Source organism: Stomoxys calcitrans, chromosome 2 (assembly GCF_963082655.1).
Source record: "Stomoxys calcitrans chromosome 2, idStoCalc2.1, whole genome shotgun sequence".
Lineage (NCBI taxonomy): Eukaryota > Metazoa > Arthropoda > Insecta > Diptera > Muscidae > Stomoxys > Stomoxys calcitrans.
Window position 1 is genome coordinate 185060144 of NC_081553.1, and position 20211 is coordinate 185080354.

The 20211-nt window shown below is 42.4% G+C and overlaps 1 protein-coding gene across 5 annotated transcripts in view; it reads right to left on the reverse strand.

Annotated features, from left to right (window-relative positions):
* Window positions 1-15063: 15063 nt before the first annotated feature.
* LOC106089473 (protein bride of sevenless) overlaps window positions 15064-20211 on the reverse strand; it is a 32456-nt gene continuing 27308 nt past the window's right edge. For all 5 annotated transcript variants that reach the window (XM_059363094.1, XM_059363095.1, XM_059363093.1 and 2 more), the window contains 2 exons: window positions 15811-17273; window positions 15064-15745 (listed from right to left, as the gene is read on the reverse strand). In XM_059363094.1, the coding sequence (XP_059219077.1) occupies window positions 15473-15745; window positions 15811-17273 (1736 nt within the window). In that variant the 3' untranslated portion in view covers window positions 15064-15472. The remainder of the gene's footprint in view (window positions 15746-15810; window positions 17274-20211) is intronic.

The window sequence follows — 20211 nt, forward strand, 5'->3', positions numbered from 1 at the left end:
TAGAACACAATGGCGATTTATTTGTGTAACCTATTGCACATGAATGCGTTGGTGGGTAAGATTAGTTAAGAGTGGCAGTCCTTTACAGGTTAAGACAATTTTAAGTCCATTGTGCTACTAGAGTAGCGACAGACCAAAGCTTATAGTGGGAATCTTACGCACGACTCCCGCACTGGCAATCCTAGAACACCGTTGCATTGGTAAATCATTGAAATTTTACAATATGTTCGTCCCTGCTTCTGGGCTTCAAGATTGTGTTCCGATATTTTTAAAGGGGTGTCGCACTGCGGCACGCCGTTTGGACTCGGCTATAAAAAGGAGGCCCCGTATCATTGAGCTAAAAAACTTGAATCGGACTGCACTCATTGATATGTGAGAAGTTTGCCCCTGTTCCTTAATGGAATGTTCATGGGCAAAATTTGCAAATTTTTGGTCCATAACCTGTTATAGCTGTCATATAAACCGATCTGGGGTCTGGACTTCTTGAGCCTCTAGAGGGCGCTATTTCTATCCGATTTGGCTGACATTTTGCATGACGTATTACGTTATGACTTCCAACAACTGTGCAAAGTTAGGTTCAAATCGGCCCATAACCTGATATAGCTGCCATATAAACCGATCTTGGGTCTTGACTTCTTGAGCCACTAGAGGGCGCTATTCTTATCCGATTTGAATGAAATTTTGCATTAAAGTGGGCTACCGAAAGTGGTCTGGGAATAAATCCCTGCAAGACAGAAGTAGTTCTTTTCAGCAGAAAATACAAGTTGCTTACAGTGGAACCTGTCTCCTTGGGTGGAGAGAATGTTCCATTTATAGAAAGCGCCAAATACCTGGGTGTTTTGCTGGATAGGTTCAATGAACTTCAAATTCAACATTTTGGAAAGGGCAAGAAAGAAAACTCTTGCCCTATACATCTACAAGAGGTCCATTGGCAAAAGTTGGGGTTTTAGATTGCGTGTCATGCATTGGGTATATACTGCAGTTGTCAGACCTATAATGCTATATGGTGTTGTGGTCTGGTGGACGGCGTTTCAAAAGTCCTCCTACTGCTCAATGCTTAACCGGATCCAAATGATGGCTTGTTTGTTCATCACAGCCGCACTGAGGACGACACCATCTAATGCACTGCATTTAATGCTACATCTTATGCCTCTGGATATTGTGGCTACCCAAATTGCAGCGACCATTGCCGTGAGGTGAAGAGAGCTTTCTCTGTTTTCATGTGGCTGCTACGGAGACTGTGTTATCCTTGATACAATATCCGATGTTCCAGGCAGTGTGGATTACACCCTACCTGAGCCGCTTTTTGATAAAAGTACTGTACCACTATTCCCGATAGAACCGATTGGAACTACTGGTAACAGGCTTCTATACGGATGGTTCCAAACTAAACGACCAGGTGGGCTTTGGGGTGTACTCTAAAGATCTAGAACTGGTCATATAGAAACCGATTGGAACTACGATATCCCTGGTAACAGAAGTTACATAGACATCTATGCGGATGGTTTCAAACTAAACGACCAGCTGGGCTTTGGGGTGTACTCTAAAGATCTATAACTGGTCATATCGGAAAGGTTACCCGACCACTGCAGTGTGTATCAAGCGGAGATCCTTACAATTAAGAAAGTGGTGGAATGACAGCCAGGCAGCCATTAAATCCCTGGAGAACGTATTTCTGAACACAAAAACCGCCCTCGACTGTCGCAGATCTCTCAACGAGATGGCTGAACAGTTCGAAATTCACCTGTTCTAGGCCGCAGAGATATCCCAGGGAATTTTTGTTGTTGTTGTAGATGTTTATTGTGTTCTATCTTTCGTCTGCTTGATTCTGTTGAGTGTCAAGACCCAGGAACTCTGCGACTGAGAAGGGGTGCGTCCACATTGATCTGGGTCTGAGTCGAGTGGGTCTGGACGGGCAGTTAAACAGGTGACGTATATCGTGCGGTCCCAGGTTACAATCGGGACATACATCTTGAACGTCGGCATCAATCCTTGCTCTGTAGGAGTTGAGGCGGCTGCATCTGCCGGAACGTAATTGAGCCAGAACTACTCTGGTTTGCCGGGGGAGATCAATTTCTTCAGGTGCAATGGGAGGTGGTCGTTCTTCAAGGACTACATTCACCCTGTAGCCATTTACTGCATCTGCTACCGTGTCTGCATGAATGTTATGTAGACCTGTTTGATATGCCGCTTGATCTAGAGGTTCTCTCTGGTAGTGCTGAACCTCAAGCTCTAGATCATGTAGATCTACCTTAAGGTTTCTGGGCGGTGGATATCTATCCACAAGGTGACGATTTGAATGGTCTATGCGATAACAGCCCAAAAGGTATTGCTTAGACAGCATGTAGTTATGGAATTGTAAAGCGGGCGAGCTTGCGAGACTAGGAACTACCCTACACAGGGATACTGGAATCTGCCTCTAGCGACATGTAAGCTATGTTTTCCGGACCTGGCCCAAAGGACAACGAATGGTAGATGGTCACAAAGAGAGGGCTGTAAGCATTTCAAAACTATGAGGCCTAATCTAGACTTGAAGAGGTCTACTGTTTTGCAGTCATTGGCTAGAATAGACGTTTTAGTCATTTTGTCCTTTAGGACAGGTCACTGTCTAATCGGTAAACATGTTGACAGACTGAAGGTTGCTAGCAACGAATTTGTGAGGACATCGAAGAAGAAGAGCACCTTCTGCGTGAGTGTATCCCGCATTGGCAGTCAGAAGGAGTTTCACTTTAGGTTCTTATTTCTTTGAGAACTTGTTTGATTTAGCGGATGTGAACGATCGCAAGTTGTTGGGCTTTTTAAAGCGATCTCGATGGTTCAACGGTAAGAACTAGAAGGCATCTTCCTTCTTCTGTTCTTGTGGTATCACAATGGACGAAAACGTCTGATGGTAGATTGGCACTTAAACCTAACCTAACCATTAATATACGTACTTGCGAAAACCTCTCAGTTGTATTCGAAAATAAGCATCATATAAAGGGTGATTTTTTAGCTATTATCTTTTTGGCAACAGTGGTTTAAAAAGCTGACGCACATTTCGTGTTTTGTTTCACTGTTAAACATCTTCAGTTTGTTCTATAATTTAATCATGAATCGTCTTATAAACTAACAACGCTTGCAAATATTGAACTTTATTTTTAAAATGCGGGCTCTGTTAAAAAAATTCATCGCGCGCTTCATCCATTGACCGACGAAGCTCGTTTTTTGCTCAATGTTTACCTTAATAAGCAGAATTGTCGATTTTGGAGAAGCATTGCAATGCATCCAGAAAAAGTTACTGTTTGGTGCGGTTTGTAGGCTGGTGGCATCATTGGACCGTACTTCTTCAAAGATGTTGCGAATCGTAACGTAACTGTGAATGGTGAGCGCTACCGTGAGATGATATCCAACTTTTTTTACCCAAAATGCAAGAGATTGACTTGCATGACATGTGGTTTCAACAAAACGGTGCCACATTCCACACATCACGCATAACAATGGACTTATTGAAATGTGAGTTTGGTGAACATTTTATTTCACGTTCGGGTCCGATCAATTGGCAGCCTAGATCGTGCGATTTCACACCTTTAGACTATTTTATGTGGGGCTATGTTAAAGCTCATGTCTATACAGACATGGAGCGGGCTTCAATTGACACATTGGAAGGCAAAATTGAAGCATTCAATAGTGTGATACCGGCCGAAATGTTGGAACGAGTATGCCAAAATTGGACTAAGCGGATGCAACATTTGAGGCGCAGTCACGGTCAACATTTGCATGAAATAATTTTCAAAGGTCTTTGAGAAATTGTTGTATTTGCAAATGTCGTCTTTTGTCAACGAGAACTCTTTGTTATATGTGAGACAGTCCGGATTTCGACCTTACCACAGCTGCGTAACTGCCTTGGTAGAGGTCACTGAGAGGATCAGGGTCAATTTGGAGAATGACAAGATAAATTTCCTTGTTCTTCTTGACCATTCTAAGGCATTTGACACTGTGGATCATTCCTTGTTATGTGATAAGATGAGACATCTTTACAATTTTTCCTCTACGTCCGTTCGTCTTATTTTGTCGTACCTTTCACACCGCACTCAGTCCGTCAGTTATAAGTCTTTTCTATCGGCACTTCTGCTTGTTTCAAAAGGTGTTCCTCAGGGATCAATTCTGGGTCCTCTTCTCTTTTCATTGTACAGTAACGACTTGGCGGGTCAATTGTCTTATTGTGAGGTACATATGTACGCTGACGATGTACAAATATATATCGGCAGTCCGAGGGATGAGATTGCTGAAAACATACGTCTGCTTAATCATGATCTGTCAAGAGTCAGCACGTGGGCGAAAGCCAATGGCCTGTGTCTCAACCCTGTAAAGTCCAAGTGTGTGGTTATCAGAAACAGGCTGTCTTGTTTTTCATGTGATGTCGGTATATTCATTAACGACTCTAGATTTGAAATCGTTCCTCATGCAAAGAACTTGGGCGTTGTTATTAACAGCACTCTGACTTGGAGTTATCATATCGACCCTGTCGTTGGTCAGGGTATTCAAAATTGCGTGCTCTCTGGGCCACTCAGTCGGTTACTCCGCTGCGGGTTAGGTCTCTCTTGGCAAAGACTTATCTTGTTCCTAGCATTCTCTACGGCTGTGAGTTGTTTGCTAATTGCGACTCGGTAAGTAGACGTAAGCTAAACACCTTTTTTAATAGCGTTACTCGTTATGTATTTGGCTTGAGACGGCGCGATTCCATCTCTGAATACTGTTTATCTCTGTATGGCGTCTCCTTACAGCACTTGTTGTTCCTAAGATCGCTTACTTTCCTGCATAAACTGATCTACACGCAGGCACCACAATATCTGTATGGATTTATTGATTTCGCCAGATCTACTAGAGGTAAAAAAATCATTCCCAAAATGTATCGGAGGCTTGTTTCTGAATGGCATATGTTCATATTCGCTGTACGTCTCTGGAATTCTCTTCCTAACGATCTGCAATTACTCAGTAACTCGGCAACATTTAAAACCAGACTTTGGAAACATTTTACTGCATTAAGTTGATGAATGTTAAGACTCATTTATATATTTATTTTTATTCTTCTATACTTACCTTAATTTCTTTTTTTTCGGATCAACTAAGTCTACTAATTCCTCTTTAATTGAAAAATTCACTTTTGTTTTTTTTTTCTTTTAAATTCAAATCTACAAAGCCACAATTGTTAGTTTTTTCCGTAAGTTATTCATTCAAAATCTGTGATGTATTGTATAGCTATAGATTCTTCTACTAATTTTAAGTGTTTACTATGTACAATTGTTGGAGATATTACCCATACTTTAATTATAAGAATTTTATATTCTTGTTGTGCGGGTGTAAATAAATAAATTACAAATTACAATTACAAAATTACAATTATATGGACCGTAATATGGATTCAAATAAAGATTTCATGCGCTTTTTTGAATTTTATGCATTTTTTTTTTGAAAAACTTTCCTATAGCTCTTAAAAAATCACCCTTAATAATAGATTCACTCGAGGAAATGTAGTGCGTCAAATTGGGCCACCTTCGTCTTTCTCATGAAAAGGCAGACCCATAGGTCTAGCCTACTAGTATGTTACCTGCAAGACCCTTTCGGCCTTTCGGCCTTCCTGCATACCTGATTCTTTTACCATCGTTCGCGTAGCAGACGGGTTTAAATCCCTCCTCATTCAGCAACCGTATGATATTATTTATGGTAGCCACCGATAGGAGTGGCAATAAAATGCCCCACTGTGACACTTTCTCCCCTATCTTTATGTCATAGAGACCACAATTTATACACCGTCTCCTAAGCATATGGTTTATCCAGTCCAAGGACCCAGTACACCCGGTACTGGTCGAAAGATTGATTCAGTTTGTCGGTCTGCACATTGTAAAAAGCCCCTCCGATATCATTGCATTCTGGCAATGCGTACGCCTTGCCATCGAAGGATTCTAATATTTTATGCATCACATCGTCCACGGCAGTCTCCACCGATCTTCCGTTGACATAGGTCTGCTGTTTGTATTTGAGACTTTTGTGGTTATCAAACTCCTTATCATGGTATCGGCAATACGTTCCATGGTTTTAAGTAGAAAGGACGTAAGGCTTATAGGTCTGTGGGTCTGCGGTATAAATACCACCCTTGGCTACTGCATGATTGCAGAGTATATTCAAGTTCCAGGCACGCTGTGAATATAGCGGCCATATGGAGCGCCAGATAGTCGGCCTCCTTCTGTGGTAACGCCGGAAATATTCCATCAGGTCCGGGTGGAAGCTCCTCAGAGCTTCCTTTACCATAAATTCCGCTATGATAAGCCTTCGATCAACTACATTTTTCAACTACATTTTTCTGTGTCTCTGTGAGTCCTGTCGTATCATGTGGAACATGGATTTTCATCAAAGGCCGTTGGCTCTGATCTCACTCCTATGTCGTCTACTAACGTTTCAGTTTGAACATGGGTTTTTGTGAGAAACTTTTTATACCCTACACCACAGGATAGGAGTATACTATTGGGTTGCCCAAAAAGTAATTGCGGATTTTTTAAAAGAAAGTAAATGCATTTTTAATAAAACTTAGAATGAACTTTAATCAAATATACTTACACTTACACTTTTTTTCTAAAGCAAGCTAAAAGTAACAGCTGATAACTGACAGAAGAAAGAATGCGATTACAGAGTCACAAGCTGTGAAAAAATTTGTCAACGCCGACTATATGAAAAATCCGCAATTACTTTTTGGGCAACCCAATATTTTCATCATTCTGTTTGTAACATTATATACTCTTGATCTCAATGACATTTTAAGTCGATCTAGCCATGTCCGTATGTCTGTCCGTCTCTTTGCACGCTAACTTTTGAAGGAGTAAAGCTAGACGCTTGAAATTTTGCACATATACTTCTTATTAGTGTAGGTCGGTTGGGAATGGACCAAATAGGTCAATTTTTTGATATAGCGGCTATATAAACCGATCTTGACTTCTTGAGCCTCTAGTGGGCCCAATTTCGTACGTGGTGTTTTGATATCACTTTTAACAACTGTGCTAAGTATGGTTCAAATCGGTTAATAACCTGATACAGCTGCCATATAAACCGATCTGGGATCTTGACTTCTTGAGCCTCTAGTGAGCGCAATTCTTATCCTATTAGGTCGACATTTTGCATGAAGTATTTTGTTATGACTTTCAACCGCTAGAAGGCGCATTTCTTATCCGATTAGGCTGAAATTGTGCATGAGGTGTTGTGATATGACTTCCAACAACTATGCTTAGTATGAGGCAAATCAGTATATTACCTGATATAGCTGCCATACAAACCGATCTGGGATCTTGACTTCTTGAGCCTCTAGAGGGCGCAATTCTCATCCGATTTGGCAGAAATTTTGCATAACGGCTTTCAACATGTCCTTCAACATACGTGTCCAATATAGGCTGAATCGATCTAAAGCTTAATGCAATTCCAATGTAAACCAATCTCCCGATTTCGCTTCTTGAGACCCTACAAGGCGCAAATCCTTTTCGAATGGACTGAAACGTTACACTTCTGTAATGTTCAACATTCAATTCATTTATTGTCTGAAAAGGACTATAACTTCTTCTTATTTATTTTTCTTTGTTTGCCTAAATGAGATTCCGCGCAAAGAACTCGACAAATTCGATCCATGGTGGAGGGTATATAAGTTTCGGCCCGTCCGAACTTAGCACGCTCTTATCTTGGGGCGTTATTAAAGCTTTTGACCTGGTCGCAGGGAAACTTCCAGTGGGCACGTTTTGCCGCTCTGGTAATCCTAATGTTTTCCTTCAGCCGTGTGTAATACACATCCCAATATACTTCCGCTTTTTTTTTCGACGGGCTCTGTTATAAAGTCTGCTGCGAATCTTTCTGGTCATCCAGGGTTTTTCTTGATTTCCTTTCTCGAAGAGGACAACTACATTCGAAAGACTTCCCTAGTGCAGTCGAATTCCAGTTGACATTGCCGTCAATGTCTTCTATGCTTGGACAATTTAAATTATGTTGCCCAAGTCTTCTTCTGAGTAGTCTTCCGAATTTTCGCCAGTTGGTTTTCATCCCATTACGGAAGCTATCGGATTCGACTTTCGGCCTTCGGATTCGGCCGTGCTTGTCTGAGAAGAAATCTTCCATGGAGACTCTACAATCCTGAACCTCAACGTTTAGATTTTCCGAATATATTGTCACATCTTAAATCTACTCCCTAGCCCGCTTCCTAACAAAGGTAGCGGTGTTACCAATTTAAGTGTTATTAGTTAGTTAGGATTGGTAAGGTTAGGTTAGGATAGGCTAAAAAGAAGGTGAGGATATTATAATTGTCGTCTGAGGCATCCGATTGAAAACCTCTTGCATTCCTTGCTGGTATTCTATCGTCGCCTCTATTATATCAAGATGGTATAAACTGCTCCTATTCTACAATCCATTCTCCCATTACCTTAAGTCTTAGGTCTTTAGCATTCAGGAATTCTGCCAGGGCTTGGCCCCGCTCATTATTGTTGATTATACCCCACAAAATGAGATGGCTGTTCGCATCGCACCCTATTGGTACCTTACACCCTGATTGTTTCGCCTTCCTCACCAGTCGTTGCAGCTCCAACGGGGGTGGTAGTGTCAGAGAGAAAGGCAGATATAGCGATGCCAGGTATGCTCCACCGTCTCCCTGTCTCGGCAGTGTTGCATCCGCCATTGACAACTTTGTGGAAAGAGAGATAACTTAAATTGTTATGACAAATAACTCAGATTAGCATAGAATAATTGATATGGCTCAGATGGTCCCGAAACTGCGTTGCGGGTCATCCATGGTTCCTGAATTAAGGCAATATGAATCTTGCCCTTGCTCAGTTTCTCCATCAGAGCGTATGTAGCCGTCTAGCTTCGGTGGAGGTTTATCTGGATGACTTCCATGATTGGTCCTCGAATAAATCAATCCATTAAACAGAGAGATCGGTTTATATGGGAGCTATATGAGGTTGTTGACCGATGTAGACCATACTTAGCACAGCTGTTGGAAGACATAGCAAAGCATTCCGTGCAAAAATTTGGGTAAAATCAGTAGAAAATTGCGGCTTACAGGGGCTCAAGAAGTCAAATTAGGAGATTAGTTTATATGGGAGCTACATTCAAACCGGTTTATATGGGAGCTCCAACGACCTACTTTAATAAGAAGTCCCTGTGCAACATTTCAAGCGGATCTCTTTATTCGACCGCTTTCGTGATTTCGACAGACGGACGGGCATGGCTAGATCGACTTCAAATGTCAAAACGATCCAGAATTTATATACTTTGTTGGGGCGCAGATTAATATTTCAAGATGCTACAATGACTATAAATAGAATGACCCCACCTTGGATGAGGGCAAGGAATGAAATTTGGAACAGTCAGTTGTGCTTGGCACCCCGATGTCTGAACCGAATATGATCAATATGAGATCAAAGTTAGGTAAAGCTGTCATACGGACCATTTTGCCATTTTATGATCTTAAGCCCATAACAGGCACTTTTATTACCCGATTTCGGCCAGTAAGTTGTATTAATCCTATACCATATTTGGGTATAGCCGGCATATGGAACGATCTTCCGGTATTTGGATGCTAATCCCCTAATAGACGCATTGAATATCGGATGTAGCTGAAATTTTCGAGCAGTGTGTTGGATTAGGTTCATCGACTCCATGGAAATGCCGCGAAATCCGGAAGCCTCCTCCATGAAACCCATGGTACGATCAAGAGTGTCGAGATGCTACTGAAGCCAAGAATGCGGCATATAGAGCAACCCTGCAAAAAGGAGAGAGGAGAAACGTCTATTCCGCAGAAAGAAAAAGGAAATGGAAAGACGTAAGTGTGAGGCAATTGAGATGTACAGAAGGAGAGAATAAAGTCCGGAAATTCTACTAAAGAATTAATCATCAAACCGCTGTCTTTGATGCACTCACATCCTCCTGCAGAGACAAAGAATGAAATCTGGTAACTGACACAGATAGCATGCTGAGGATATGAAAAGACATTTTACCCAACTGCTAGTGTCCGACAATGGCGGCGAAGGGGATACCACAGAACCAGTCAATGATGATTACCTCCTAGTCAGAATGAGGTCCAAGAGCGAGGTCCAAGCAGCGACCCGACTGAAGAACAACAAGGCAGCAGGAGCCGACGGGTTACCCGCTGAACTATTTAAAACCGGAGATGACACGCTGATAAGGCGTATGCATTAGCTTATCTGCGCAATCGGGCTAGAAGAACGCATACCCGATGGTTGGAGCCTTTGCATACTTCATTTCGGAATGTTTACCGATGAATGCGATATCTTGAGTACAAGTAATCTGTTGATCGGGTAGCTTCTTTACAGTAATATTCCACACAATTAAAAACATCTAGACCAACAAAATGTATAAAAAAATGCCTAAAGTAATCAAAACAAGTAATAGGCAATAAAAAATACCCTACACATTTTTCTTCAAGAGACTTGTGTATTCAAAACAGCAGATTTTGTTTGCTGATTTATTTGCTGTCCGAAATGTTTGCTATGTTTGCTGAAACCGCAGTAATGCCTGCTTTCCATTTTTAGCAGGCAAAAACTGCTGTTTTAGCAAACATTTTTGCTGTTTTTTGGTTCGTTGAGTGTAGTCCCGGACCATATTTAGATATAACTGTCATATAAACCGATCTCCTGGTATAGGGTCTTAAGTCCACAGCAGGTGCATTTATTAACAGATTTCGCAAAAATGTTAGTCCTAGCCAAAAATGTTGGAAAAATATTAAAATACTAAGAGAATACAACCTTATCTAAAGGGTGATTTTTTTGAGGTTAGGATTTTCATGCATTAGTATTTGACAGATCACGTGGGATTTCAGACATAGTGTCAAAGAGAAAGATGCTCAGTATGCTTTGACATTTTATCATGAATAGACTTACTAACGAGCAACGCTTGCAAATCATTGAATTTTATTACCAAAATCAGTGTTCGGTTCGAAATATGTTCATTCACCGTAACGTTGCGTCCAACAGCATCTTTGAAAAAATACGGTCCAATGATTCCACCAGCGTACAAACCACACCAAACAGTGCATTTTTCGGGATGCATGGGCAGTTCTTGAACGGCTTCTGGTTGCTCTTCACTCCAAATGCGGCAATTTTGCTTATTTACGTAGCCATTCAACCAGAAATGAGCCTCATCGCTGATCAAAATTTGTCAAAATTTGAACACATTTCGAACCGAACACTGATTTTGGTAATAAAATTCAATGATTTGCAAGCGTTGCTCGTTAGTAAGTCTATTCATGATGAAATGTCAAAGCATACTGAGCATCTTTCTCTTTGACACCATGTCTGAAATCCCACGTGATCTGTCAAATACTAATGCATGAAAATCCTAACCTCAAAAAAATCACCCTTTAGATGTTTCTCAATTTGTGACGAACTTTTGGGGAACTCGTCTGTCTGAATGTTCATATCAGTTAATTTCCTCCAAGTTATTGTGCTGTTATTTTTATTAAAAAAGAAGAAATTTTTCTTCCACTGTGTCTCATTGACAGAGAATATATCAACAATTCTTTACAAAAACCTCAAGGACACGAAATGCGATGTGACGTCAAGAATGCTTATTATCTGATTCACTGTTAAGGCCATCGTTAGCGTACCCGGCAAACTAAAAAGCCTGCCATATACCATTCACCAATGAATGGACTTACATTTGGGGTAGTTAACCTTTGTGTTTGTGTATAAAAGGAAATTTCAATAACATGGTCTAAAAAAGCTTCGTGAAGCGTTGTGAGGAGTTGAGTGCTTTTTAGTTTATGAGGTTGTAGTCTATGATAAAGGCCTCAAAGAGCTTAGAGCTTTAATTGAGGGCTTATTTGTAGAGATGAACTTTTCAGAAGTTTATGAAAAGCATTCACCAACGCATATTGGTGGAGCCACCCTGTTATTGAAGACTCAGTCAGTCAGCCATTGAATGAAAACAATGTGTAATACTGTTAATTGTGGGGACAAGTGTGTGCTGCCTATAGTCGGGGATAGCCGACCCCAACATTTCACTGAATATTAGTCCAAAGTGATATGAAAATAGACGGCGAATAAGAAATTTATTTGAATATAAAAATATTTGCAAAATTTGAAACGCGTATATTGGTTCAAAACTCCACACACTTTATAGCCGCACACTGGTCTTAATGGTTAAAGTAAATAGGAAATAAGATCACAAATTTTAATCTATTGGGTTGCCCAAAAAGTAATTGCGGATTTTTTAAAAGAAAGTTAATGCATTTTTAATAAAACTTAGAATGAACTTTAATCGAATATACTGTCTTACACTTTTTTTCTAAAGCAAGCTGAAAGTAACAGCTGATAACTGGCAGAAGAAAGAATGCATTTACAGAGTCACAAGCTGTGAAAAAATTTGTCAACGCCGACTATATGAAAAATCCGCAATTACTTTTTGGGCAACCAATATTAATGTATGTAGTATAAAAATTTCGAGAAATTTTGAGACAAGGGTATATGTAAAATTTGACAACTTTTCATCTGAGTTGTGAAGGTATTATTTCCACAGTAGGCCACCGTGGCGCAGAAGTTTACATGTACGCCCGCCTATGAATCCGAACGCCGAGTTTTGAATCCTGGTGGGAACAACAGCAAAAGTTTTCAGCGGTGCTTATTGCCACACTACGCCCGACACCCCTTAGTCGTTTCATATCTGGTATTGTGTCCCCTCCTTAGTTCCGGTGTCTGTTAGCCGGTCAATGACACTGGAAATTCTCAAACGTCTCATAGTCTTTCCCGCATGCCCTACACATGCTATCAATTGCCGCATCTATTTTGCATATATGAGCTCGTAGTCCTATTTGTCACGTAATGATACCGAAAACTATACTGACCTCCTTCTTACTTCCTTTCAGTAATAGGCTCGCCTTCTCACAATTCGATTATCCCCATAGGATTTTCGTCGCTCAACCAACTTATTCGCTGTTCCACAGTATTTCATGTGCATTCGCTCACGCTCTTCACTCTGACTGCGTGGACTCGAGAGGCGACGGTGTAACCAAGATTATTGACTAGCCTTCACTGCTAAATCATTTGCTTTTTCATTTCCTCCGCTATGGCCCGGCACCCAAACAATGTGGATCATGCCATCCTCAGAGAAGACATTTATCTCCTTCCTTCACTGCAAGATTGTTCGCGACCTTACCGTCCTGGTTGTTTTTTCACTGATGGCCAGTTTACTGCTCGTAAAAATGATAACAATCGATGCCCCCACCGTAACACTATAACAACTCAAGCATTCCGTGATCGACCGTAACTTCGTTAGCAGGAAGATATTGCGGTCAGGCAGTCGGAAACATATCTTAGTCCTTATGTTCTCAATGTAGAACGCCAGGCCTACTCTGTCCTCCGGCCTTGATCCATCTGAGTAGCATGAACCTTCAGATGGTAATACCAAAGTTCCATCAGTTCAAGACTGTGCCGCTGGCAGGAGTGCCTCGCACTCCACCTCAAATGTGTTTCCAGGTATCCATCTATTTCGAAACCTCTCTAATTCCTTCCAGGTTTCCTATTTTCTATTCGACTTTACCGCGAAGGTGTGACCTGCTCCTAATGTCTGCCTATTCTCCCATCGCCTTAAGTCTCATAGCCGCAGTGGCTGCCTTACACTTATGTCTAGGGGCCGGATATCTAGAATAGCCTCCAGTGTGCTAGAGGGAGTGGTCCCATAGCCCGCCTATGGCAAGGCAACATGTTCTCTGAACATATTGTATTATCCTTACGTTGCACTTTTTCTCCATAGCAGTGAGGCGTAATAAAGTATTGGTGTAATCATGCTCCCGTAGAACCAGTAGACTATCCTCGGCTTTATTTCGAACGAGCTATGCAGAAGGGCCGAAAAGGTCTTGCATATGGCACATGACTGGGCTAGACCCAGGGGTCTCAATGTTAACCCGGAGAAGACTGAAATATGCCTGTTCACGAGGAAGACGAAGATGGGCCAATTTAGCGCAGCACATTTCTTCAATAAGACGATTTCGATATCTGACAAGGTCAAATACTTTGGAGTGATCTTGGACTGGAAACAGAATTGGAAGTGTCACATTCAGGAGCGTACTGAGAAGGCTCACAGATGTTGGGCACTATGTAGACGGGCTGTAGGCTCGGAATGAGGCCTGAACCGGAGGACAGTTCCCTGGCTCTACAGGAGCGTAATTAGACCAATACTTACTTACGCCTCAGTAGTTTGGTGGACTGCTATGGAGAAAAAGTGCAACATAAGGACCATACAACAGGTTAAGAGAACATGTTGTCTTGGCATAGGGGGAGCGATGAGGACCACGCCCACTAGGGCACTGGAGACTATTCTAGATATCCGACCCATTGACATACAGATGAAGTGTGAAGCAGCCACTGCGGCTATGAGACTTAAGGCGATGGGTGAATGGATTGAGGGTGGGAGCAGCTCATAGCATCGCAGTATAATCGAGGCGACGATAGGAAACATGAAAGGAAGGAAAGAGGTTTCCGATTGGATACCTGAGATGAAACTTGAGGTCGAGTGAGATGCATCGGTGCCAGCGGCACGGTCTTGGTCTGGCGGAACACTAGAATTGCCATCTGGAAGATGATGTTGCACAGATGTATCAAAGCTAGACGACAGAGTGGGCTTGGGGGTCTACATTGAGAACCCAGGGACTGAGATCTGTTTTAGACTGCCTGACCATAATACGGTCCTGCAGGCGGAGATCCGTGCGATCACGGAATGCGTGAGGTGGTATGGTGCTAAAGGCAGTCAGGCAGTCTAAAACAGTTCTCAGTCCCTGGGTTCTCAAGCCCACTCTGACGTCTAGCTTTGATACTTCGTGCAACATGATCTTCCATCTTGTCGGACAGTAAAATTTTCATAAGGGATCACAAACAGTCTTGCAGTGTAAGAAGGAGATTAACGCCTTCTCTGAGGTTGGCAAAATCCGCATCGTTTGGGTGACGGACCATAAGGGAGTAAGGGGGAATGGGAACCATAGGATTGCCGTTTTACTTGTTTCTAGAAGTCCCCCCAAATAAATGTTCAACAACCACACCTCGATTATTTATAAATATCAATCTTTATTAATAAATATCCTTTTGAATGATGTTGAAACAACGCTTGATTTCAATCAAGTTCTTAGGTATTTGATTTTGACTAGAATAGGTTCAAAAAGGACTTACAAAAAAAAAATAAGTAAACTACTCACAAATACATACTTCATATCCTCCACAATGGTGTAAACTTAAAAATTTTGGGGGGAAAATATGTTTTTTTTTTCAAATATTTCAAAACTTATATCTAAATCTAATGGAGAGATTTTTGTTCATGGGAAAAACTGGGTTCAGGGTCCGTGGTGTGGTTATGTTTTTGAAATGGAAGCATATTTGGGGTTTAAGGACCTTGGATGTTTTCCCCATTTAAAGGAGATCTCTCTCCCACTCTCTCTCTCTCTCTCTCTCTATCTCTTTTAAAATCTTGTAATTTTACTATTCTCTGGGGAATCTGTGGGTGATATTGATGACTGAACAGAATGTGGTGGACTGCCACGATTGACTCGTGTGGTGTTCTGGCGTTGTGTTCCAATATGGGAGTTGGCCTGGCGCAGATTGGCAAAGAATTGCTGGCGTCTGGGAGCTCCGCCTCCACGCAGTGGCAATGTGGGAATTTCGCTAGGCGACTGATGGTGGAGTTCATCCTGGGATATGTTACGCATGGCAGGATTCACACACTCATAGACACTCTGAAATGGTAAAGGGAAAAATGTCAATAATTTTGTACTACAACTTTGTACATCTGATTTCTCACCTGTTCCGAGGAGTATTGATTGTTTTGGGCAAAAGCCAATGATGTTAACGACGGCAAGGCTTGGGCTATATCAGAACGCTCTATGCCCCTTACTATCAAAAAGGTACGCGGTATCAAAATGCCCACCAATATTGCCCAGCCGGAAGCTTGCAAGCCCAAGGGCAAGGCAGCATCACGCATTTCGTCCCCAAAGAAGGACAATGTGATCCAAACAATCCAAATGATCAGCATTAACACTGAGCCTATAACAATCAGAATTCCCTCCCTGTAATTCCTCTGCGATCGATAGATGAATGGCACCAAGGCAATAATGCTCAGCAATAGCAACATGTCATAGGACAACAAGCCAAACATCCAATGGCCATAGTAGATATTCTCACAGGACACCCGATCCGGTGCCAGATGCATGGCTGTCAGCAGCTGCACAGACATGCCCAGCTGCACCAGAATGCTGAAGACACAGATCACTGCCTGTATATAGCCATTGACGTGGGAGAGAAAACCACCCTCCGAGCCTATGGAGGCCAACATTACCGAGCGGCACAACAAAAGAGAGAATACAAAACAATACACCAGAGTGAGAATGAAAACTCTCACCGAACATAGGGTATTTAAGGTGGCGGCATCTTCAACGGTCACATGGGAATTGCGATGCTCTCCCACATACTCCATCGAGAAGGGTATGAACGAGGTGAACATTAGCAGCAAAGAGAGCAACAGCAATATGGAGGTGACCGGATTACCCTCGAAGACATCGCCCAGTGAAATGCGCACCACAATGAACACCAAAATGGCCAGGGTACATATGAGGCCCAAAATGGCCGCTGTCATGCCAGTGGCCACCCATGTATCGGGCTTAATGCGCCAAAACATGACCGATTCTCCATCGAATAAAAAGGGATAGCGTGAATTCTCTCCTGTTGTCAATTGGCAATTGAAGACATGTCCAAATTTCGTTTTGAGCTCCACACTGGTGTGGTTATCGCGATTATAGTGATAATAGGTCGTTATATTTGTGACAAAATTCTGTGCTGCAATTTCCCGCATTGTTGCCTTCTCCTCTTCGTAAGAGACCGGGGGAGGGAACTGATCTTCCATTTGTTTCTGGAACATTTGAAAATTCATCAATGGCCCCAATTGGCGCATGCGCAACAAATCCAACAGCTCGGCGGTATCATGGTGGGGCAGACGATTCTCAGGCTTCTCCCAATCTCCTATAAATTCCAACACATTGCCACAGGTCTCCAAGGCGTAGAACTCCTGCACCCGCTTACAATGAATCTGCATGGAAGACTTAAGCCATCTGGCCAACTCCAGCATGGGGCGGGCAAAGGCCAGCACCCGGGAGGGTAGTATGGTTTTACCAATCAGCGGTTCGTCCAAAGTCATTTGGGTGGCATTTTTATCAATTTCTCGCAGATCGATTTCATTCTCCATCAGTATGTAGGATTTGTTGGGTAAATCTAGGGAAAGAAAGCAAGAGACATACATTTTGGGCGTTATTAAAGAGTGTGAAAGGGAATAAGCTTTAGGTTAAAAAGTTAAGATGGCCCGTGCAGAATCCTGAGGACTTACCACCATGTTTTCTGCTAAAAATTTACCAAGTTTAATCAAAGGGTCCATTTTAAACCTGACGTACAAAATCTCTGTCAAATCAGCCAAAAATTTAAGCTTTCAGTAGAAGAAAAATGCCTTCTGGTTCCTATCGTTGAACCAGATCCTTTACTTTACTTTAATTAGCCATTGCAGAAAACTTATTCCTCTAGCCGAACGTGCCCAAGCGCAACGATCTTCTGCGCTTCTTCTCCAATTTCTGACACCCAGTTTCGAAATGTCTCTCTCCACTTGGTCACTGCATCGATTTTATGGTTTTGCGTTTTCTTTTATGGTCGCCTTCAAGAACTTCTTTGCCGGAGCTTCTTCATCAATTCTGAAAACACGACCTAGCCAATTTTGATGCCTTTAACTATGCTGTCGTCGTCATGCAGCTGGTGGTTCATACGACGCCTATATTCTCCATTAACGCAAAATGAGTCATTTATATATAACGAAGAATTTTTCTCTCAAACACTCCAAGTACTACCTCATTTGCAAGTACTCATGCTTTAGCGCCGTACAACAGCACAGGTAGTATCTGTGTCTTGTCAAGCGTAATTTTCGTCTGTCGCAGGTGTTTTTGTTCCTCAGCTGCTTGCTCAATCCAAGGTAGCATCTGTTAGCCATTCGTTTCGGTTACGGCGGTGCCAAGGTAGATAAAATTGCTGACTATCTCAGTGTTGTGGTTCCCAACTATCTTCGTTTTCTTTATTTTGCTCGCGTTTACAAGGCTTTGTGGGGGTTGATATTTTTAAGACTGCGATTGCTTCTTACGAGGACCAACCCATAGCATCGATGTCGTCTGCATAGGCGATATGTTCTCTTGCGAGTAGTGTTCCATGCCTCTTGCGAGTAGTGTTTCGTACCTGCATCTCGTATAATCTTCTCCGGTAGGATATTAAAGAGATCACATGGTAGGTTGTCGTTCTGGTTGAAACCCCGTTTGGTATTAAATGGTTCCCAGAGATTCTTTCCTATTCTTACTGAGGAATGCGTATCAGCAAGTGTCATCCTGCAGAGTCTTATTAATTTTGCAGGGATACCAAACCCAGACATGGCTTGCAATACCGTTGAACGTAAAGGGGTATAGAAAGCGGCTTTGTAGTTAACAAATAGGTGATTTGTCCTTCTCGGGTCTTTTCTAGCATTTGGTACAGTGTGAATATCTGGTCCAGGGTGGATTTATCAGGTCTAAAGCCGCATTGATAGGTGTTGATTTGTCCTTCTCGGGTCTTTTCCAGCATTTGGCGCAGTGTGAATATCTGGTGTAGGGTGGATTTACCTGGTCTAAAGCCGCATTGCTGGGGCCCAATTATCGTATTGACTTTAGGTTTTAATCTTCCGCACAGTACGCTCGAGAGTATCTTGTATGCGATGGAAGGGAGATTTAATCCTCTGTAGTTGGTACATTCCGTCTTGTCTCCTTTCTTGTATTCGGGACATAGTATGCTGAGGTTCCAATCATCAGGTATGCGTTCTTCTAGCCAGATTGCGCAGCTAAGCTGATGCATATGCCTTATCAGCGTGTCGCCTCGGGTTTGAAATAGTTCAGCGAGTAACCCGTCGGCTCCTGCTGCCTTGTTGTTCTTCAGTCGGATCACTGCTTCTTGGATCTCATTCTGACTAGGAGGTAAACATTCCATACCATCATCATTGATTGGTTGTGCGGTATCCTCTTCGCCGCCAACGTCGGACATTAGCAGTTGGATAAAATGTTCTTTCCATATTCTCAGCATGTTGTCTGGGTCAGTTGCCAGATTTCCTTTCATTGTCTCTGTAGGAGAATGTGCCTCCACCAAAGCCATTGGTTTGATGTTTAATTCTTTGGTAGAATTTCCGGACTTCATTCTGACTCCTGTACATCTGAATTCGCTCACACTCACGTCCTTCCATTTCCCCGTCTGTCTGCGGAATATACATTTCTCCTCTTTCCTTTACACCGGTACCTCTCCTTCATTTGGCGCGTTGCTACTGATTGCAGGGTTGCTCTATATGCCGCATTCTTGGCTTCAGTAGCATCTCGACACTCTTGGTCGTGCCATGGGTTTCATGGAGGAGGCTTCCGGTACCCAACTAAGGATTTCGCGGCATTTTCCATGGAATGGGCAATGGTTTGCCACTGCGTCATTATATTATCGAATAAAGTATACCTGCTGCCCAAGTTGGGTTTGCAGCTTTTCAATGTTCAGCTTCCATGCAGTGTCAGATCGTACTCTTCTAGGAGGTAATTGGTTTGATGTTTGATTATTTGGTAGAATTTCCGGACTTCATTCTGACTCCTGTACATCGGAATTCGCTTACACTCACGTCTTTCCATTTCCTTTTTCTTTCTGCGGAGTAGACGTTTCTCCCCTCTCCTTTTCTCCCCATACCTCTCCTTCATCTGGCGCGTTGCTACTGATTGCAGTGTTGTTATATATGCCGCATTCTTGGTTTCAGTAGCATCTCGACACTTTTGGTCGTACCAGGGGTTTCTTGAGGAGGCTTTCGGTACCCATGAACAGATTTCGCGGCATTTTTCGTGGAGTGGGCAATAGTTTGCCACTGCTCCATTATATCATCGGAACAAGGAGTGCTTTCATCAAGCAGTTGGGTCAGTCGAGTGGAGTATGCCGCTGCCATCTGTTGTGTTTGCAGCTTTTCAATGTCCAGCTTCTGTGCAGTGTCAGATCGTACTTTCCTCGCCCTGTTCAAACGGATGCGAACCTTTGCTGCAACAAGGTAATGACCCGAATATTCGCTCCACGGATCGATCGTACTTCTAACACGCTGGATGAATGTTTTCCATCTATCACAACGTGATCA